The 19,761-nt window shown below is 38.1% G+C and overlaps 1 protein-coding gene across 2 annotated transcripts in view; it reads left to right on the top strand.

Annotated features, from left to right (window-relative positions):
- LOC107867810 (inositol hexakisphosphate and diphosphoinositol-pentakisphosphate kinase VIP2) overlaps nt 1-19,761 on the top strand; it is a 71,059-nt gene that overhangs the window by 16,496 nt on the left and 34,802 nt on the right. For both annotated transcript variants that reach the window (XM_016714244.2, XM_016714245.2), the window contains exons 6-14: nt 13,592-13,745; nt 14,333-14,403; nt 15,257-15,361; nt 16,234-16,326; nt 16,703-16,777; nt 17,326-17,411; nt 18,381-18,587; nt 18,669-18,768; nt 18,869-18,939. In XM_016714244.2, the coding sequence (XP_016569730.1) occupies nt 13,592-13,745; nt 14,333-14,403; nt 15,257-15,361; nt 16,234-16,326; nt 16,703-16,777; nt 17,326-17,411; nt 18,381-18,587; nt 18,669-18,768; nt 18,869-18,939 (962 nt within the window). The remainder of the gene's footprint in view (nt 1-13,591; nt 13,746-14,332; nt 14,404-15,256; nt 15,362-16,233; nt 16,327-16,702; nt 16,778-17,325; nt 17,412-18,380; nt 18,588-18,668; nt 18,769-18,868; nt 18,940-19,761) is intronic.

The raw sequence follows: 19,761 nt of genomic DNA on the forward strand, positions 1-19,761 counted from the left end.
AAATATCCGCCTCACAAACCTCAAAGCACCCAATCGGAGACCTATACCTCCTACCATAAAATGCCTCAAATAGAGCCATTCTAATGTAGAGTGGTGGCTATTATTGTACGCAAACTATACAAGAGGAAAGTACTCAACCCAACTACCACCATAGTCAATCACGCAAGCACGAAGCATATCCTCCAATGTCTGAATAGTACTTTCTGCTTTCCTATCCGACTGCGGGTGAAAAGAAGTATTAAGATTCACCATGGTCCCTAAATATTTCTGAAATGACCTCCAAAAGTAAGAAAAAAATTATGTACCACGATCAGAGATGATAGAAATAGGTACTCCATTCAATTTCACAATCTCTTATAGGTACAACCTTGCATAGTCCTTAGCCGAGAAGTTAGTCCTCACTGGTAAAAAATAAGCCGACTTTGTCAGTCTATCCATGATGAACCAAACTGAATCAAATTGATTCTGAGATCGAGTAAGACCGATAATGAAATCCATGTTGATTACCTCCTATTTCTATTCAGGCAATTCAATTTCTTGACACAATCCCCTGGGCCTTATGTGCTTTACTTTCACTTGCTGACACACCTTGTACTTGGCCATAAAATTTGCCACATCCTGCTTCATATTGTTCCACCAATACATATCCTTGAGGTCATGATATATTTTTATTGAACTAGGATGAACAACATAGCGCGACTCATTCTCCTCAGCGAAGATCCTTTCCCACAAACTATCTATATCAGAAACAAATAATATCCTTTGGTACCGTAAGGTACCATTACTACTAATATCGAAGGCCAACACCTTTTTCCTACCTATATCACCCTTAATCCTCAATAAGATATGATCTAACATCTGCTTCTTCTTGATTTCTGCACCGAGAGACGATCGCGCCACTACCTACACAAATACACCATCATTCTTGGAGTCCAAAAGGAAAACTCCAAGGTTAGCCAAATAGTGAATATCCTTCACCAACTCTTACTTCTTCTCATCCATATGAGCTAGACTCCCCATGGATAACCTGCTAAGAGCATCAGCAACCACGTTAGTTTTTCCTGGGTGGTAGTAAAGACTCATGCCATAATCCTTGAGAAGCTCAAGCCATCTCCTTTGCTTGAGGTTAAGCTCTTTCTGAGTAAACACATACTGCAGGCTCTTATGATTAGAGAAGATATCCACGTGCACCTCATACAAATAGTGTTGCCATATTCTTAACGCGTACACCACGGCTAATAATTCCAAGTCATAAGTTGGATAATTCCTCCCATGCACCTTTAAGATCTGCAATATAGTATAGAGATAATTTTTATAACCCACCTCCCTCTTAGAGTACACCAGAATATCATCTATGAAAATAATGATGAACAAATCCAGAAACTGGTAGAAGACTCTATTCATCAAATCCATAAATGTCATTGGGGAATTGGTCAACCCAAAAGAAATAACTAGTAACTCAAAATTCCCATACTGGGTATGGAAGGCAGTCTTAAGGATATCTACCTCCCTAATCCTTAACCGATGATACCCGAATCGAAGGTCAATCTTGGAGAAAAACTTAGTACCCTGCAATTGATTAAACAAATCATCTATCCTTGGAAGAGGGTATTATTCTTTACTATTACCTTATTCAACTGCTGGTAAGCAATACACATTTGAAGGGAGCCATCCTTCTTATGCATGAATAACACCGTTGCACCCCATAGGGACATACTAGGATGGATGAAACCCTTGTCTAAAAGATCCTTGAGTTGTTCCTTAAGCTTCTTCAACTCAGTCGGAGCCGTTCTATATGGGGAAATAGAAATTGGACGAGTGTCTAGAACAAGATCAATCCTAAACTCGATCTCCCAATCAGGAGGGACATCAGGGAAGACCTCAAGAAATTCATTCACTACCGGGACAGAATGCAAATAAGGATCCTCCGAGTTAGAATATTTAACCTGGACTAGATGATAGATACACCCCTCAGAGATTAATCTCCGAGCTGTAAGATAAGATATGAACTTCCCCTTAGGACCTAGGGACCCACCCTCCCACTCAATAACCGATTCATTAGGAAATTTAAAGATGACCGTATGGGTCCGACAGTCTAGAGAAGCATAGCACGAGTGCAAATAATCCATCCCTAATATGATATCAAAATCAATTATGTATAATTCAAATAGATCCAATAAAGTTTCTCAACCACCCACAGATACCACACAACCCCTATAGCCTATTCTAGCCACCACAGAGTCACCCATTGGGGTAGAGGCAGAAAAAGGGTCTGAAATACACTCAGGATTGAAACCAAAATACACAGCCATAAATAAGGTCACATAAGAGAGAGTGGACCCCAGATCAAGTAAATAGTACATATCATGGGAAAAGAGTTTCACGTACCAGTCACGACATCGTTTGATGCCTCAAACTCCTATCGGGTAGTGAGAGCATAGAGACTGTTCTAACTAGCATCGGAACCAGATGGTGCACCCTTTGGTGTCGAAGCTGATGAAGAGAAAATTGGAACCTTGTTTACCCCTGAAGCAACCTTGGCCACTGGACAATTCTTACTTTTGTGCCCTGGCTGAACATAGCTGAAGCACTTATCCCTTTCTTCTTCACAGTAACCCCAATGCAATCTACTATAAAATCTACATGGAGGATAGGATAGAGCTGACTGGCCTCCTAACATGATATTGGGAACCCTGTGCCTTGAAGCTGTCGTCACCATGAAAATGCCTATCTCTAGACGTCTTTGGGTAGGGAGTACTAGCCGTTGAGTAAGACCCAGAATTGCCCCACCTCTTCCTAGGCCACTTTCCACCATCTCTACTACTTTGTTGTTAGCCACTACCTTGCTCAGAGAATCTAAACTTCTTGCTCTGCCTCTCTCCTATTAAAGCCTATTTTTCGAAAATAATCTTGGACTAAGATCAGAAGTTTATCTGAATCACATCACGTTCTTCTCCCCTACTTTTTGCATGTACATAATCAACCTACAGATATCCATGTCCTTGATCACCAAGGTAACCTTACTCTCCAAAATCAAGTCTCGAGATAACTCGAAAGTAAACTTCTTTATTCTAACCCTTATACTAGAAACTAACTCTGAAGCGTACCGCAATAACTAGTGAAACTTCAAGGCATACTCCTTGACTGATATCTTGCCTTACTTTAGATTTACAAACTCTTCTGTCTTTGCTTCTCTCAACTCCTGAGAAAATAAGTAGTCTAGGAAAGCATTAGAGAAATCCTCCTATAGGGATGACTTAACACCGTCACCCCTTGACTGATCCTATTTCTCATACCACTGGTACGCCACATCCTTTAGTTGGTAGGCAAAAAACTCCATACCCTCCACATTCGTAGCATTCATAACACGGAAGATTTTTTCTATCTTGTCTAAAAAACCTTGAGGATCCTTCTCAACCTTAACACCAGTAATGATCGGATGATTCAACCTCATAAATTGGCTAATCCTTGTGGCCTCAGAAGATGGAGTAACAAATGCACCACGCTTAACCTGAAAAGCTACTAACTGAGATATGTAGATAGACTGACGAAACTCAGTATTTGTCACATTAGCCTGAGGAGCTCGAGGAGGACTAAAGGGATCCGGTGGAACCCCAGAAGGTCAATCAGTAACTGGACCCCTAAATTGGGTTGGGACCCCATAAGTAGAACGAGTCTCATCAACACTATCCTCAAGTAGGACAGAGGAGATTCTGTGAGATTCAGACCATCGCGAAGGCGTGATTTGAAAAGCAAACAAATAGAAATTAGAGGAGAATTCAGGACCATAGACTCTGCAGCTTGAAAACAGCACACAAGAAAGAGAAACATTCCTAAATGTCTTGTAGCCTCTCCCTTATGAGTGTAGCACACTACACACCCTAAAAAGCGACTCTATGCGACACGACTTTGTGGACTCCCAAGTGACCATGAATCTAGGGCTTTGATACCAATCTGACATGACCCGAACTAGGGCCTAGTCATGTTGGGCATCTTAAGTTCGATCGGGACCAGAGAACACCCCTAATACCCATCTATAACTGCCTTATACCCTATGTTGGATGAATTCCAAACATATACCCCCTCCGTTTAAAAAAGAATTACCTACTTTCCTTTTTAGTTCGTTTAAAAAAGAATGATCTTTTTCCTTTTTTGGCAATACTTTCATTTTAACTTTTCACATTGCATGTTTAGGACCATAAGATTAAAGGACATTTTGGTATATTTGACACAACTTTAATTTACGGCCACAAGGTTCAAAAGTCTTCTTTATTTTCTCAAACTTTGTGCCAAGTTAAAGTAGGTCATTCTTTTTTAAATGGGGGGAGTAACAAAATATAACAAAATTAGTTGAAAGACTTTTAAGAAAGTTAATAACCATAACCAATCAAATATCCTATCAATTATCCAACCAGTTTCAACTCCAATACCAATGCCAAGGTTGACACTAATACCGATACCGCCCATGCCCAAAGAAGTCACGCAAAGCCTCTAACTGAAATCCAAGAACATCTGGGCGGAACATGCCCCCGACAATAAACAAAACCAAAGTCCAAAAAGTATAAAAAAAGTCCATAGCATGAAATAAAGTCTTCCGGAGTATGGAAGCTTACCACTTCAGTCTAACATGAATATTGTCCACAAATCCAAGTCACTGAGTAGAAGGAGTAGTATGGTCGGTTCTTGCATCGCGTGGGGATACAATGCCCGGATATATTTAGCAAGTGAATGCTAGCATGTACTCAGGAATAAAGATAAATAATGTCATTATTCAAAACCAAAGGAAATAACCAATTGCAATCACATACATACATATGTGGAGATTGGTGGAACAGTACAGGGAAAGGAAGGACCTGTACATGGTGTTTATTGACTTGGAGAAGGCATACGACAAAGTCCCTAGAAAAGTTCTTTGGAGATGGTTGGAGGTGAGTAGGGCCCCAGTGGCGTATATCAGAGCAATCAAGGACATGTATGATGGAGCTAAGACCCAGGTGAGGACGACGGGAGGCGATTCAGAACATTTTCCTGTCTTGACAGGGTTGCATCAGGGATCTACTCTTATCTCATTTTTGTTTGCTTTGATGATGGATGTGCTGACACGTATCCAGAGAGAGGTGCCTTGGTGTATGATATTTGCAGATGATGTGGTTCTGATTGATGAGACTCAGGGGGGTGTGTGAATAATAAGTTAGAGGTATGGAGACAAACCCTTGAGTCTAAAGGGTTCAGGTTGAGTAGGAGCAAGACCGAATATTTGGAATATAAGTTTAATGGCTTGAGGCAGGAGGACAAGGTGGAAGTGAGGTTGGATTCTCAAGTGGTGTGTAAGAGGGATAGCTTCAAGTATCTCGGGTCCATGATTCAGTGGAATGGTGAGATTAACGAGGATGTCTCTCACTGTATTGGGACGGGATGGATGAAGTGGAAGCTCTCCTCGAGGGTGCTGTGTAATAAGAAGGTGCTGCCCAAGATTAAAGGCAAATTATATAGGGTGGCAGTCCATCCGACCATGTTTTATGGAGCGAAGTGTTGACTAGTCAAGAACTCTCACATTCAAAAATTGAAGGTGGCGGAAATACGGATGTTGCATTGGATGTATGGGCTTACGAGAGGTAATAGAGTTCGGAATGAAACTATCTGGGAGAACGTTGGAGTGGCTTTGGTGGAGGACAAGATGTGGGAAGTCCGTTTGAGATGGTTCAGACACGTGATGAGAAGAGGCACGGATGCACCGGTTCGTAGGTGTGAGAGGCTTGCTTTGGATGGTTTCAGGCGAGGTAGGGGTAGGCCAAAGAAATACTGGAGAGAGGTAATTAGGCGGGACATGGAGTAGGTTCAGCTTACTGAGGACATGACCATAGATAGGAAGATCTGGAGGACGCCTATTACGGTAGAAGGTTAGTGCCAGTTTGGGTCGGTAGGGTAGGGCATTACTAGGTGGGTGTATTATTCTTGTTATGATACCTTGTTGCATGTTGTGTTACGATTGCTTACTATTCTTTATTCACTATTCCCTATACGTGGCGTATTTATTGCCTTGCCATCTTGTTCCATGCCTTTTGTACAGATTTTATTACTATTCCTTATCTTGAGCTGGGGGTCTATCGAAAATAGCCTTGCTACTTCTTCGGAGGTAGTGGTATGGACTGCGTACATCTTACCTTCCCCAGACCTCATGATGTGGGAATACACTGGGTTTGTTGTTGTTGTAATCACATACATACATATATATACACTATACTGGGAAAAGAAACCGAGTTTAGCATGTATTTAAGACCTTTAACCTGGGTTGTGTAGCTTGGCCGTCCTAAAACCACCGGTGGGCTATATGGGTTCAGCTCGCCCTGCTGACAGGGCCCCAATGCGTGTTAGCCACACGAACCAGAGATTAAACCTAAGATAACTAGTACATCTCCCAAAATATAAGTGTGACATCATGCACGGTCACCAAGACCAAACCTCACATCGACAAACATGATTTCTAGTTTTGGCCCCCTCGGGACCTCCATCATCAATGACTTTGATAACACATCCCTCTTTAAGCCCATATTAAAACCATTCACAAATAACCAACCATTTACTAAGGAGTTTTTTTATTTAGGCATTAACCATTGGTATCGTCATACCAAAATTAGAGCTTGCAAGTCAATCCATTTATGCCATACCAAAATCATTAAACCAATTTGACTCCAAAGTTTCCAATTAAACAAATACTATGGCCACCAAGGCCTTTCCAAACCATTTAAAAAACCAACCAAACCAATTGAGTTCCATTACCATATTATGCAATGCAAAGGTTTCAAGAATAATCAAACTATGTGACAAAATCACTCTCATTGACATTTTGACAAACATGTTGAGGGTAGATAATTTCTAAAACCAAAACCAAGTATCAATTAACCATTCCCACGCAATCACATGTTCAAAACCATAAATATAACAGGAAAATCATAAGTAAAACGTGGGAAAGCATTATCAAACCATAAACAACCAAAATCCTAAAAATATATTTCAAAACCCAAACAATACCACAATATTACCATGAAAACCATCTATTAAAATATGCTTTTAGTTGAACTAACAATGAGGGAGTAGTAAAATGCCTTAGGCACCAAGGGAGATAGAGAGATTCACTCTTGAAAGCCTCTAATTGATTGTCTTAAAGAAACCCTAGCCTTTTCTTGAACCAAGAGCTTGAGAGAGATTTTAAAAGATGTTTAAGAGTATTTGATTGAGAATAGGAGGTTAATGAAGTCCCAAAAGATGTTTTATGTAATGTGATCAAAAGGAGTTAAGAGGAAAAATATCCAGAATACCCCTAACTTAAGCTGTTAAAATTCCCAAAGTTGGGCACGAGTTGGCCCTCCAACTCGTCACCATATCATACGAATGGTACCATCCATTCATAACTAGAACAAAAAGTTGGACACCCACATATTGTCCACCATATGACTCATTACCTTTACTCATGTCATGACCATACGACTCATATGGTCTTAATCGTACCCATGGCAGAATCCAGAAGGATTAACACTGGACAATATATGACTTCCCACCACGAATCCTACCCTATCCTTATGGATCTTAGTGAGCCACTCATACTCAGAGCCAAGTCAAGTTACTAAGTTTCAGATTAAGTGAAGGACCAACCCAACGACCCGTCACCAAATCATACGATCCGTACCCACCAAGTCGTACCCACAACAAAAACCCAACCATCACCCACGGGACACCTTACGAGTTAGGCCACCTGACCCGTACCCACACCATACGACTCGTATGGTGAGTCATTACAAGAACAGTGAGCTTAAACCTTAGGATATTTTCAAGGGCCAAAACCCAGGGTATTTCAAATGACTTATAAGATAAAAGAAGAAAACGGAACAAGTAGATGTTGGAATTATATTTAATTGGTTAAAAGGATTAGTAGGCTTTCCTAAGTACTTCCAATCCAAGGGTTCTGCTATAAATTAAGAAAATCTTTCTTCCAACTTCTATTTCAAATAGTTTTTGATATATACACCGGGATATAGAGAGTAATTCCTATGAAACTAAGTGTTCCTAAAGGGAAAATAGTTGAATTTCCCTTGAACGGATCACTCACTCTTGCTAATAGGAATTGGGGAAAGATTTAGAGATGAAAGAGTAAAGAGAGAATTTCTGCATTTCCATTATCAAAAAACTTACTACAACTGAATTCCTAATACAATTAATAAAGCAACAGAAATAGGGAATTGGGGGGAAAGTTAGTTACAACCATTTTATGGAAGGCTCGTATGGACCATGCGCCTAACTAAATTTCAAAAAACTAACTGCAAAGCTGCTTATGCTTTTATATCTCAACACTGTATTACAATAGATTAGACACATAATAATACGCCACCCTTAAAACAATCCTTGTCCTCAAGGATTGAACTGAGAAAACTGGTGAGTGAAGTCTGCAAGGTCTATCCAAGAGCTATCTTTTGGTGCTACATTTAACCACTTGACCAAGACTAGAGTTCTATATCTCCCTCTCTTCTGATATATTCTTCTATCCAAAATGGCTTCAGGGACTAATAAAAGGTAGGGACTAATAAAAGGTAGCCTGAGTCAGTGTGAACAACAGAGAAGGTAGGGGTGGCTACATTAGACCCAAACTTCCTTTTATGTTGAGAAATATGAAATGTAGAATGAATCTTAGAACCAAAAGGTAGATCCAAAGTGTAGGCCACAACACTCACTTTGGCTGTGATAAAAAAGGGACCAAAAAACTTCGCAGATAACTTTTGAAAAGAGTGATCCTTCAAAGAATATTGTCTATAAGGTTGAATTTTAACATAAACCTAATCTCCAATTAAGTAAGACCTATTAGTTCTGTGTTTGCCAGCCTGCATCTTCATTCTGTTTTGAGCTTGGCTCAAGTAAAACTTCAAACACCTTATAGTGGCCTCCCTAGCCTGTAAGAGCTTGTCAACCATGTCTAACTGAGAATCAAATGGTAAGTAGGGAAGTAAGGGAGGTGGATTTTGACCATAAATAGCCTCATAAGGTGTCATGTGAATAGAGAAATAATAAGAGGTGTTGTACCACCACTTAGCAAGTGACAACCAATAAGGCCATTCCTTGGGTTTGTCAAAGGTCCTACACCTCAAATAAGACTCCAAACACCTATTAACAACCTCAGTTTGGCCATCAGTCCGAGGGTGGTATGTAGAAGACGTGAGTAGGTAAACATTCTGTAGTTTGAATAATTCTTGCCAAAACTTGCTGACAAAAATAGGATCCCCATTTGAAACAATAGATTTTGGCATTCCATGTAGTTTGAATACACCATCCATGAATAATTGAGTCATATCTAATGCTGAATAAGGATGTTTAAGAGATAAAAAGTAAGCAGCCTTGCTGAGTTTGTCAACCACCATAAAAATAGTTTTTTTGCCAACAAATTTAGGAAGTCCCTCAATGAAATCCATAGAGATGTCCTGCCAAACCTTATCAAGAATGGGAAAAGGCTGCAGTAGGCTAGGGTACGGAACATTCTTACCCTTACACCTCTAGCAAGTGTCATATTCTCTGACATAAGTATAAACTTCCAGTAGAATTCTTGCTTTACCCTATAAAATGTAGCATTGATACCCGAATGACCACCCAATGAACTTTCATGAAAATAGGCAATAAGTTACTTTCCTTAGATTAGCATCAGACCCCACCATCAGATTCCCTTTTCTACTTAAAATTCCACCATGATAATGATAGTAAGGTTTACGCCTAGCTGCTTTTCTTTATGAGAGTTTGCAAGAGAGGATCAGTGATCCATGAATTCTTGACTTCCTCAAGTAATGATGATTTCAATCCTGAGATGCTGCATAACTGTATTGGTTCTTCCTTCCTAGATAGTGCATCAACAACTATGTTCTCCTTCCCTTTCTTATATAATATAGAATAGTCATAGCCAAGAAGTTTCACCAACCACTTCTGTTGACTAGGAGTTGTAATACTTTGCTCCAAAAGAAATTTTAAACTGTGGTGATTTGTTTTGATGTAAAAGTGTCTACCTAACAAATAGGGTCTCCACTTTTATACAGCTGAAACCAGGGCTAGCAACTCCCTCACATACACAAATAGAGCCATGTTTTCGGGTGATAAACCTTTGCTAAAAAATTCTATAGGTTTGCAGTTTTGTGATAGAACAACACTAATACCATCTCCTTAAGCATCTGTTTCTATAGTTAATTCCTGAGAAAAATCAGGAAGGGCCAAAACAGGTGCAGTGGTTAAGGCCACCTTAAGCTTGTCAAATGTTGCCTTTGCCTCTTGTGTCCATATAAAATCATTCTTCTTCACTAAATCATGAAGGGGTCTAGTGGCAATGAGGCCATATCCCTTTAGGAACCTTCTATAGTATCCAGTGAGGCTAAGAAACCCCCTTAACCCTTTGACATTCCTTGGTTGAGGACAGTCCAACACAAGTTCTACCATAAGCCTGTCCATAGCTACACCTTCTGCAGAAATAACATATCTTAGATAGTCTATCCTTGTGACTCTAAATTCATTCTTATTCCTCTTCACAAACGACACATTCTCCTTTAAGATACTAAAAGTTGACTCAAGATGTGCCAAGAGATCAGACCAAGTGGAACTATAGATCAATATGTCATCAAAGAAGACTAAAATAAATCTTCTAAGGTGGTCATGAAATATCTTATTTATAAGGCTCTAGAAGGTGGAAGGGGCATTAGTTAAGCCAAACAGCATCACTAAAAACTCATAGTGACCATTATGTGTTCTAAAAGTAGTTTTAGGGATGTCAGGAACATACACCTTAATTTGATGGTAACCAGACCTAAGATCTAGCTTAGAGAAACCTTGCACCATGTAGTTCATCCAGTAGCTCTTCAATGACAGGTATAAGGGATTTACCTTTCACTATGCAGCTATTTAACTCTCTATAGTATACACACAACCTCCATGATCAATATTTCTTTTTGACCATCACAATTGGAGAAGAATAAGGACTAGTACTATCTCTGATGACACCAGAGGTGAGCATTTCATCAATTAGCTTTTCAATTTTATCTTTCTGAACTGTAGGATATCTATATGGCCTGATGTTAACAGGTGAAGTGCCCTCTTGAAGGGTGATCTTGTTATCATGACTCCTAGAAGGTGGTAGGTCTATAGGAGATCCAAACAAGCATTCATACTTGTCTAGAACTAACTACAACTCAGAAGATTCTAAGTCATTTACCCTTTTTTCCTTGTAAAGAGTACAGACTAGCATCCTCGATGGTACCTTCATTCTACAGAAAGAGACCTAAAGACATCATACATAATTCAGTAGGTTGAGCTAAAAGTTTATCCATTCTTCCTGAGGGAATCATTTTAATTGGTGGAGGTTGAACCCCCCTAAGTGATATCTTCTTGCCTTGAATATTGAATTCTATTTTAAGTTGCTTAAAATTCCACATTATATCACCAAGAATAGTGAGCCACTATATCCCTAACACCATGCTACATCCTCCAACAGGTAGTATCAGCATAGCAGAGTAGAAAGTCACACCCTGCATCTTTCATTCTTCCTTCTTGTAGATATCGTGACTTTGCATCTTATTACTACTGATACATTAAATGTGGTAATTGCAGTTAGAGCACATCCTAATTTCTTGGCAATATTGAGATCCAAAAAGTTGTGAGTACTGCCAGTATCAATAAGAACTTAAACAATTTTTCCTTTCATAGATACAATCACTCTCATGGTCCTGAAGTCTTGAACTCTACACATGGCATGCATTGAGTCCCTTGGTAGGATGGACCCCTCAGAATTAGTCTCTAAACCCTGAGCCATGATTGTCAAAAGCTCAATAGGATCAATCAACACAGACTTATCTTCTTCCACTCCTACTGGAACCTCTTGTTCATCAACTTGCAAACAAAACAACTGCTGCTTCTTCTTACACACATGTCCAAAATAGTACTTTTCATCATAATTAAAGCACAACCCTTTACTCATTTTCTCCTCTATTTTTGCAGGACTTAGCAGCCTAGGAGGTCTGTAACCTGGTTTGGAGTTCCAAACAATAGAAGTAGTTTGTTTGGAAGGAAAATTTTGTTTAGAATAAGAAAAAAAATGATATAGAATTAGGGAATTTAGGAGGGTTTCTTGGAGTAGCTAGAATAGATCCATGTGTAAACACTTGTTTCTGCACCTTAAGTGTTTGTTCTTGGATCTTAGCCAAACTAATGGCCTTAGCCAAGGTTCTAGGACTTAGCATCTTTAATGGTAACCCAATTTCAGGTTTCAATCCCCTTATAAAACAACTAACCACATAATGCTCAGGAAGATCAACCCTGGTAAACACTTCATCAAAAAGATCCACATATTCTTAAACAGAACCAGTTTTTCTCAAGTCCTTCAAATCCCCCATAGGGTCATCAAAAAGTTCATTTCCAAACCTAGCATACAAGCAACCTACATACTCACTCCATCTTGGCCAATCTCTGGACAATCTTTGTTTCAAAAAAGATTGGTGCCACTGCAAAGCCTTCCCTTTTATTCTACATGAAGCCAATTTTACCTTAGAACTTTCAGGTGTTTCATCCACCTCAAAAAATTGCTCACACTTGTACAACCAATCCTTTAAACCATCACCATTGAATTTAGGAAATTCTACTTGATAATTTTGAGTGGGTAGCCGATAATCCTCATGCCTAGGTGGATTAGCTGTTAGAGCTCCATCAAGGACAACTGCAGCTGGTTTCCCTTCTCCTCTTGCAGCTCCAATACATGCTCCATTGCCCATCAACATTTTCTTAATTTCATCCACTGCTTGCGCAACTTTAGCAACCATCAATTGCCTAACTCCGACACAGAATTGACAATTGTATCCATGGAACCTTTTAGGTTATTGAGTTCTTTACGTAGCTCCTGCATACGAGTGTTGTGATCTCCCATTGGAATTAGTCCCAGAATGTACTGGGCTCTGATACCAATGATATAACCACCTAGATATAGAGAGTAATTCTTACGAAACTGAGTATTCCTAAAGGGAAAATAGCTAAATTTCCCTTGAACAGATCACTCACTCTTGCTAATAGGAACTGAGGAAAGATTGAGAGATGAAAGAGTAGAGAGAGTATTTCTGCAATTCTATTATCAAAAAACTCATTACAACTGAATTCCCAATACAACTAATAAAGCAACAGAAATAGGGAATTGGGGGGGAGGTGGGGAGTTAGTTACAATTGTTTTATGGAAGGCGCGTGTGGATCTCGCGCCTATAAAAAAACTAACTGCTAAGTTGCTTATGCTTTTATATCTCAATACTGTATTACAATGGATAAGACACATAACAGTTCTATTCAAACTTCAACTTTATTTGTTGTCGAAAAGCTTATTGGGTTCTCCACTTGGACTTTTGTCCAAAGAAAGAAACAGTTTCTTATAAATCCTTCATCATCCTGTTGGGAACCTCCTCTCTTATGTAAAGGACGGACTTACATAAAAACTAACCTTGTATAAAATCAGTGTCTTCTTGCTTTTGCATCTCCATAATCCAGGAAATAATTTAAACATTTTCTATTTTTGTTTTGATTCGTGGGATTTCAGCACCTTGAGATGTTTGGAATCCCGGTTCCGAGATATGCTTGTGTTAATAGAGAAGTGCCTTACCAACAACTGGATTATTTCGTGGAAGAAGATGACTTTGTCGAAGTTCATGGGAATCGCTTTTGGAAACCTTTTGTAGAAAAGCCTGTTCATGGTGAGTTTTCTTGCCTTCCCATCTTTGTTAGGATTTTGTAAGTATGTGCTCTTTTACTTTTTTCTCTCTGTTTGATTAGCTTAATATGGTATTTGCATTTTAATGTATGGCTTTAATAGACTGGAATAGGTCAAAAGGCAAGACTCATACTTTTGTGTTCCTTTAAAATTTTGAGAAACAAATGACCACCCTGATGGTATCCAAACAGTGGAATAGATCAAAAGGCAAGACTCATATTTTTCTGTTCCTTGAAAATTTTGAAAAATAAATAACCACCCTGATGGTATCCAAACAGTAGGATACACATTGATGCCTCTTGGCTATGTTTGTCTTTGATGATAAATCAAAATTGTACCATATTAGGTTGTAACTGCTACATGGAGTTTGAAAAGCTTAGTCTGATTTGAGCTCAAATCTCAGGTTTAATACTTATATCTTATGACTGCTATTAGAGTGCAGATTTTTTTAAATGTTAGAATTTGCTTTTTAGTCCATTATTTTTTTTTTTGCTTTTGAATCTGCTGCATTTCTGATGTCATGCAAGTACCATTTACACTGGCTTATTCAATTTCTCATTGTTTGAGCAGGTGATGATCACAGAATTATGATATATTACCCTAGTTCAGCTGGCAGCGGAATGAAGGAATTGTTCCGAAAGGTGCAATATAAAAATGGCAATGTTTGAGCAAAAGTTTGAAGTTGCTTCTGACAAGTTTTAATTTTGCCAACTTCCTTTTGTGTCAAAGACTGCAGCTCCTCTGCTTGTGGCTTTTCTGCAAATTTTCTTGTATTTTTTAATCAACCATTCTCCTGTATAGAATCCCCTAATGGGTGATTGAGGATGATCTTAATGATCTGTGCTGACTTAGTTTTCTTTAGCTGTGGCTTGGATGAAATTATTTTGATTCTAAAAAATTCAAGGAGAGATGTAGTCATTTAATTTGTCTCGAAAAAGGGTACATTTGCCTGCTTTGCAGTTATAATCTCAATCTCATTGTTAATCATTCCGGAGAAGGATTTGATATGTTCTGTAACTTAGATTTTTCGTTCAGCATCACTGAAGATACTTAAAGAGATACAATTGTCTTTACTTTCATTGTGATAGTGTCAAGACTTATTTTAGTTTCCTGCTTCTCCGTTGGCTTCGTAGATTTGTGGCCAAATTTTTCTAGGTGTTTACTCGTGAAATTTCCTTCTACTGGAAATTATTAGAGCAAAATGTTTTAAACCGGCATCTAGCGTCTGCTTGTCAGTTACTTATCCATAATAGCAGGATTCATATCTTTCAAAAGCATGCATTTTTTAACAATTGAAGTTCGCCTATTAAGTCATCTGTATATCTTTTCCACCGCCGTAGTTTATGTCTATTTGTTGGATCAATTTTTGACAATATTTGGTAGTATGTTGTATGTCAATTGCCTTTTCCTTATATAAATAATGAATACGCCCTTTGATCGCTACATTTATGTAGCCACGTAATGCAATTCTTTAATTTCTTTCATTTCCTTCAGGTTGGTAACCGCTCAAGTGAGTTCCATCCAGATGTTAGAAGAGTTAGACGTGAAGGATCTTACATATACGAGGAATTCATGCCTACAGGAGGAACAGATGTTAAGGTTCCTAAGTTTTTAACTTTGATATCTATGAGTGAATGATCTCAACTGTGATTGGCAATTAAACTTGGTTTTCTTTTTCTTGTGGGTAGCATATCTCAAGTATTATTGTGTCTGGCATAAAGATGTCAGTGGGTCCATATTTTTGAAGTCTTTTTTACAGGTAATAGATGTCGTGAGGAGATTGTGTAATTACATTAAACATTGATGTAATACATGACTGGGATGATTATCAGTTAACAATACTTGAAATTGTGCTATACTCGATCCCTGTATATATGCTTAAGAAGCATTGTTATCTTTTCATTAATTCAAAATTATTAAAAAAAATTTGAGAAGAATGCAAACGTAAAAATGGTGAAAGATTTAAAGTGAAATAAGTTCTAAAAAAGTCTTAAAGAAAAAAAAGGTGTGGGAGTGGGGGTAGTGAGCTAAAGTAGAATAGGATATAAGAGTAGTTAAAGATTAATAATTAAGAACATGGGTGGCACTTTTGGCTTATTGGAGATAGATATAGGAAGTCAAGTTTTTTGGACTTATTAGTGATGAGTTGCATCTTCGCATCTTCCTCTTCTCATAGTGACTTTTCAAAATTTCCATGTTTCCTTATATATGTTCTTTCCTATGGCTTCTTCCAAACCGCACAGGCTCCAAAAAAGAAAGGTGAATTGAGATAAAGCCACAACTCATATACTGCTCCCATATATTTATAGTAAGAGCTAGCAACTCTTTCCCTCTAGATCTTTACCTCTTGGAATCCTAAGCGATCTTCATTGTAGAAAGATCCATGCAAATCCTTTTGCGTGGTGTCTGAATTATATAACTTTGGTCGTAATGTGCTCATGTACTTGATCCCTTTTATTAAATTCATGTAGGTTTATACTGTTGGCCCAGAATATGCACATGCAGAGGCAAGGAAGTCTCCTGTTGTTGATGGAGTTGTAATGAGAAATCCTGATGGAAAAGAAGTTAGTAATTTCTTCAACTTATCATTGGAGACTTTTGAAGTCCGCCTTTTGTCCCTTTCCATTTTTGTCATATCCTGAGGCATATAGACAAAGAAGAAAGAGAAGAAACGAAAAATAGTGGTGCTATCATCTTTTTCTTTACTGTGTGGGTTAAATCACTGTGTGCACTTGGCTCAGGAGACAGAATTAGTTTTGATAAAGTAATAACTTATTGATGTGGGAAATCTCCCTATATACAAGGCCTTGGAGAAACTTATTATTTCCCACTAAAAGCTCCTTCGCGTATAAGTAATTTTTTCAAAGTGCTGATCTTTTCCTCTAGCAACTTATATGTGCTTATGTTTAGCTGCACTTTCAAAGTTGCTTCGTTTTGCAGGTCAGGTATCCTGTTCTATTAACCCCTTCAGAGAAGCAAATGGCAAGAGAAGTTTGCATAGCTTTCAGGCAAGCAGTAAGTCACTTAAGTCTTGCAACATTTGTCTACAACATTTGGAACAATGATGTTTTGTTAATCAGAATAATCTGTTGCAACTATTTTAGGTGTTTGCCTCATCTTTTGCTTTTTATAGGCTTATTTCAATGTTCTCTCTCTGTTTTCCTTGCTAGTTGTGGCAGCGTTATCCTCTTCAATATTCCATGTGTTTATTAGATACTTCTCATCTTGTCTTCATGCTTATGTTGCGGGTATGTTCTATCTCAAAATGGGGTAAAACTTTGCTCCAGTTCTCTCTAACCGTTGCTGGAACCTTAATCTGTGGCATGTGCAGGATCATCCAACTGCAAAAGATAGATGATGCTAGTCCTCATCTCTCACCCCAGCTATAAGACAGTTACTTGACTGATTCTTACTTCTCTGTTTAGATTCTTTAGAAATGCGTGAATGCTTGTTTCCTAATGCTCTGGGATGTAACCCACTATGCTGACTTTCTTTGTTTGATGTTGATGTAAATTATATTGATGGCAATGAAAAAGATGACATTTTCTCTTCCTTTTGTTTAGGTTTGTGGCTTTGATCTGTTGCGTTGTGAGGGGTGTTCTTATGTTTGTGATGTGAATGGCTGGAGCTTTGTGAAGAACTCTTACAAGTAATGTTTACAATGCTTCATATTCTTCTCCAACAAGAAAGTAAACGAGATTTCCTACCCAATCTATTAACTGATTTCCGCGTTTCAGCATTGCTCGATCAGCTTCTTAAGACAAAATAATAGTTTTGAAACATGTACCTTACGCCCAAATTGGCAGAAAAAGAAAATGGAGAAAGTAAAAGGGAAGCTCTTCCTTAAATGGAAGGGAGAAATCGATGACTGGATGGGGTATGTAAAGTATGCCTTTACTGGGGATAATATTGCTAAAGTATCAGACAAAGCAATCAGTTGAACCAGACTCCTCTACTTCCGCTTGAATCTGAGCTCTCAAGATTGATTAAGAACCAGAAAGATATCAATTCTGTGCATCTATAATGTAACTGTTTTTAAAATTCCCTTCAAGAGAAATCATAATCCCCACGTATGAGGCTTCATATACTTTCACATAACGAAATTCCTATGAATCCTATTCCTAGCACATCGAGTGCAATAATGATCAGTAGTAAGTAGGATAAATGACACCCAAAAACAGGTAAAAGATAAAGAGAAAATATTTTAGCATAGCCTATGTATTGAGTATGTAAACAGCAATATGTTCACTTGTAATATTTGTCCTGAACAGCGTGTTTAAGATTTAAGTCCTAAATTGGCTTAAGACCCTGTGCTCTGTCACATATGTGTTTTGACTGTTCATCTCTTTCTCACGGTAGTTCTCCCAATGGTTAGAGCAAGATTTTTTAGTTAAAGATTTTGTTCATGTGTTTACCAAAGCGTCTGCATTCTTCAATGCAATTTCGTACCTGCATCATGAGTTTTTAAGTTTTGAATATTCAAGTTATCATTACTATCATGGAGTTCAGTTAATACTATTAGTAACAACAGAAGCGGTAGCACTATTGTCATCATCTGTGTGCACATTGTTGTTTCTTGGTTCTAAAATAAAGTTATTGCTATGATGTCTGAGTACAGGTACTATGATGATGCAGCATGTGTGTTGAGGAAGATGTTTCTAGATGCAAAAGCTCCACATCTTTCATCTGCAATACCACCAACTTTACCATGGAAGGACAATGAGCCTGTTCAGCCTTCTGAGGGACTAACACGTCAAGGAAGTGGGCAAATTGGCATATTTGGACAATCAGAGGAGCTCCGATGTGTAATTGCAATTATTCGGCAGTAAGACATACCTGTTTGTTTCATTTCCTTTGTTGCCAAAGAACTTTTCTTTTCCTCTTTAATCGTTCTCAAATTGTACAGTGGTGATAGAACACCTAAACAGAAAGTGAAGTTCAAGGTCACCGAGGAAAAACTCTTAAATTTGATGTTAAAATATAATGGAGGCAGACCTAGATCTGAGGTGCTTCTTTACTTTTCGTTATCCTATTTTCTTTTTAATCATATTCCCAATGTTTTAGAGTATAATTTATTGTTATTTTACACTCCACAATCTGCTGCAGACAAAGCTTAAGAGTGCTGTGCAATTGCAAGATCTTTTGGATGCCACCAGAGCTCTAGTACCACGTACTAGGTAAGTAAAACTTATCTTCATTCTTAATAGAAGCTCACTGACATTAATTTCTTAAACTCATCTTTCACTATTGCCTTCTGCATTTTGATATTCAGTCCCAAACAAGGATTACATGTGCATGTTTCACCAAATTATCTAGGGGAAAAATAAGTACAAGAGTAATTATGAAGACTATGAACCTGATAGATTTTGACTTTAAAAGATGTACGACATTTGTGTTGTGATAAATTAATGAAGATCATTGAACAGTGTTTATGTTGATTATCATCCATGCTTAATGTTTTGGAGTTGATACCGTGAGTTTAAAAAAGCAGGTAGATCATAAATGTTATTCAAACAAAAGATGATTCATAGGTTAGAAATGTAATAAAGACCTTAATATACTGTTGCACACTTTTTATGGTTGAAGGAGGGAGAGGCTGAAAATCAATTGATTGTGTTTGCTCATGAATCTTGACTCATTAAAGTTTTTGATATTATAATATCTCAAAAGTTCCATGGATAAATCTTGAACTTATGATCTTCTTTTGGTCTACCACATTTTGGAAGGCCGTTATTTCAGCTCTTGGTATGAATCTTTTTGTCACACGTTACTTCTGTTGATCATTGTTTTATTCTTTTCAACCAGTTATTAGAATATACTATGTTGTAAAGCTTCTGTTTGGTCCAGGATTGTGTGTTTTTGTACTATGGATGTAATGATATTCAGAAGGATACTATGGATGTAATGATATACAGAAGGAACAATCTTGTTTGTGTGTCTTTATTCTCAGCACAGCATACTCTAGGTAATTATTAAATTTGTTGTTGCTGGGTTCAGAC

Source organism: Capsicum annuum, chromosome 4 (genome assembly GCF_002878395.1).
Source record: "Capsicum annuum cultivar UCD-10X-F1 chromosome 4, UCD10Xv1.1, whole genome shotgun sequence".
Lineage (NCBI taxonomy): Eukaryota > Viridiplantae > Streptophyta > Magnoliopsida > Solanales > Solanaceae > Capsicum > Capsicum annuum.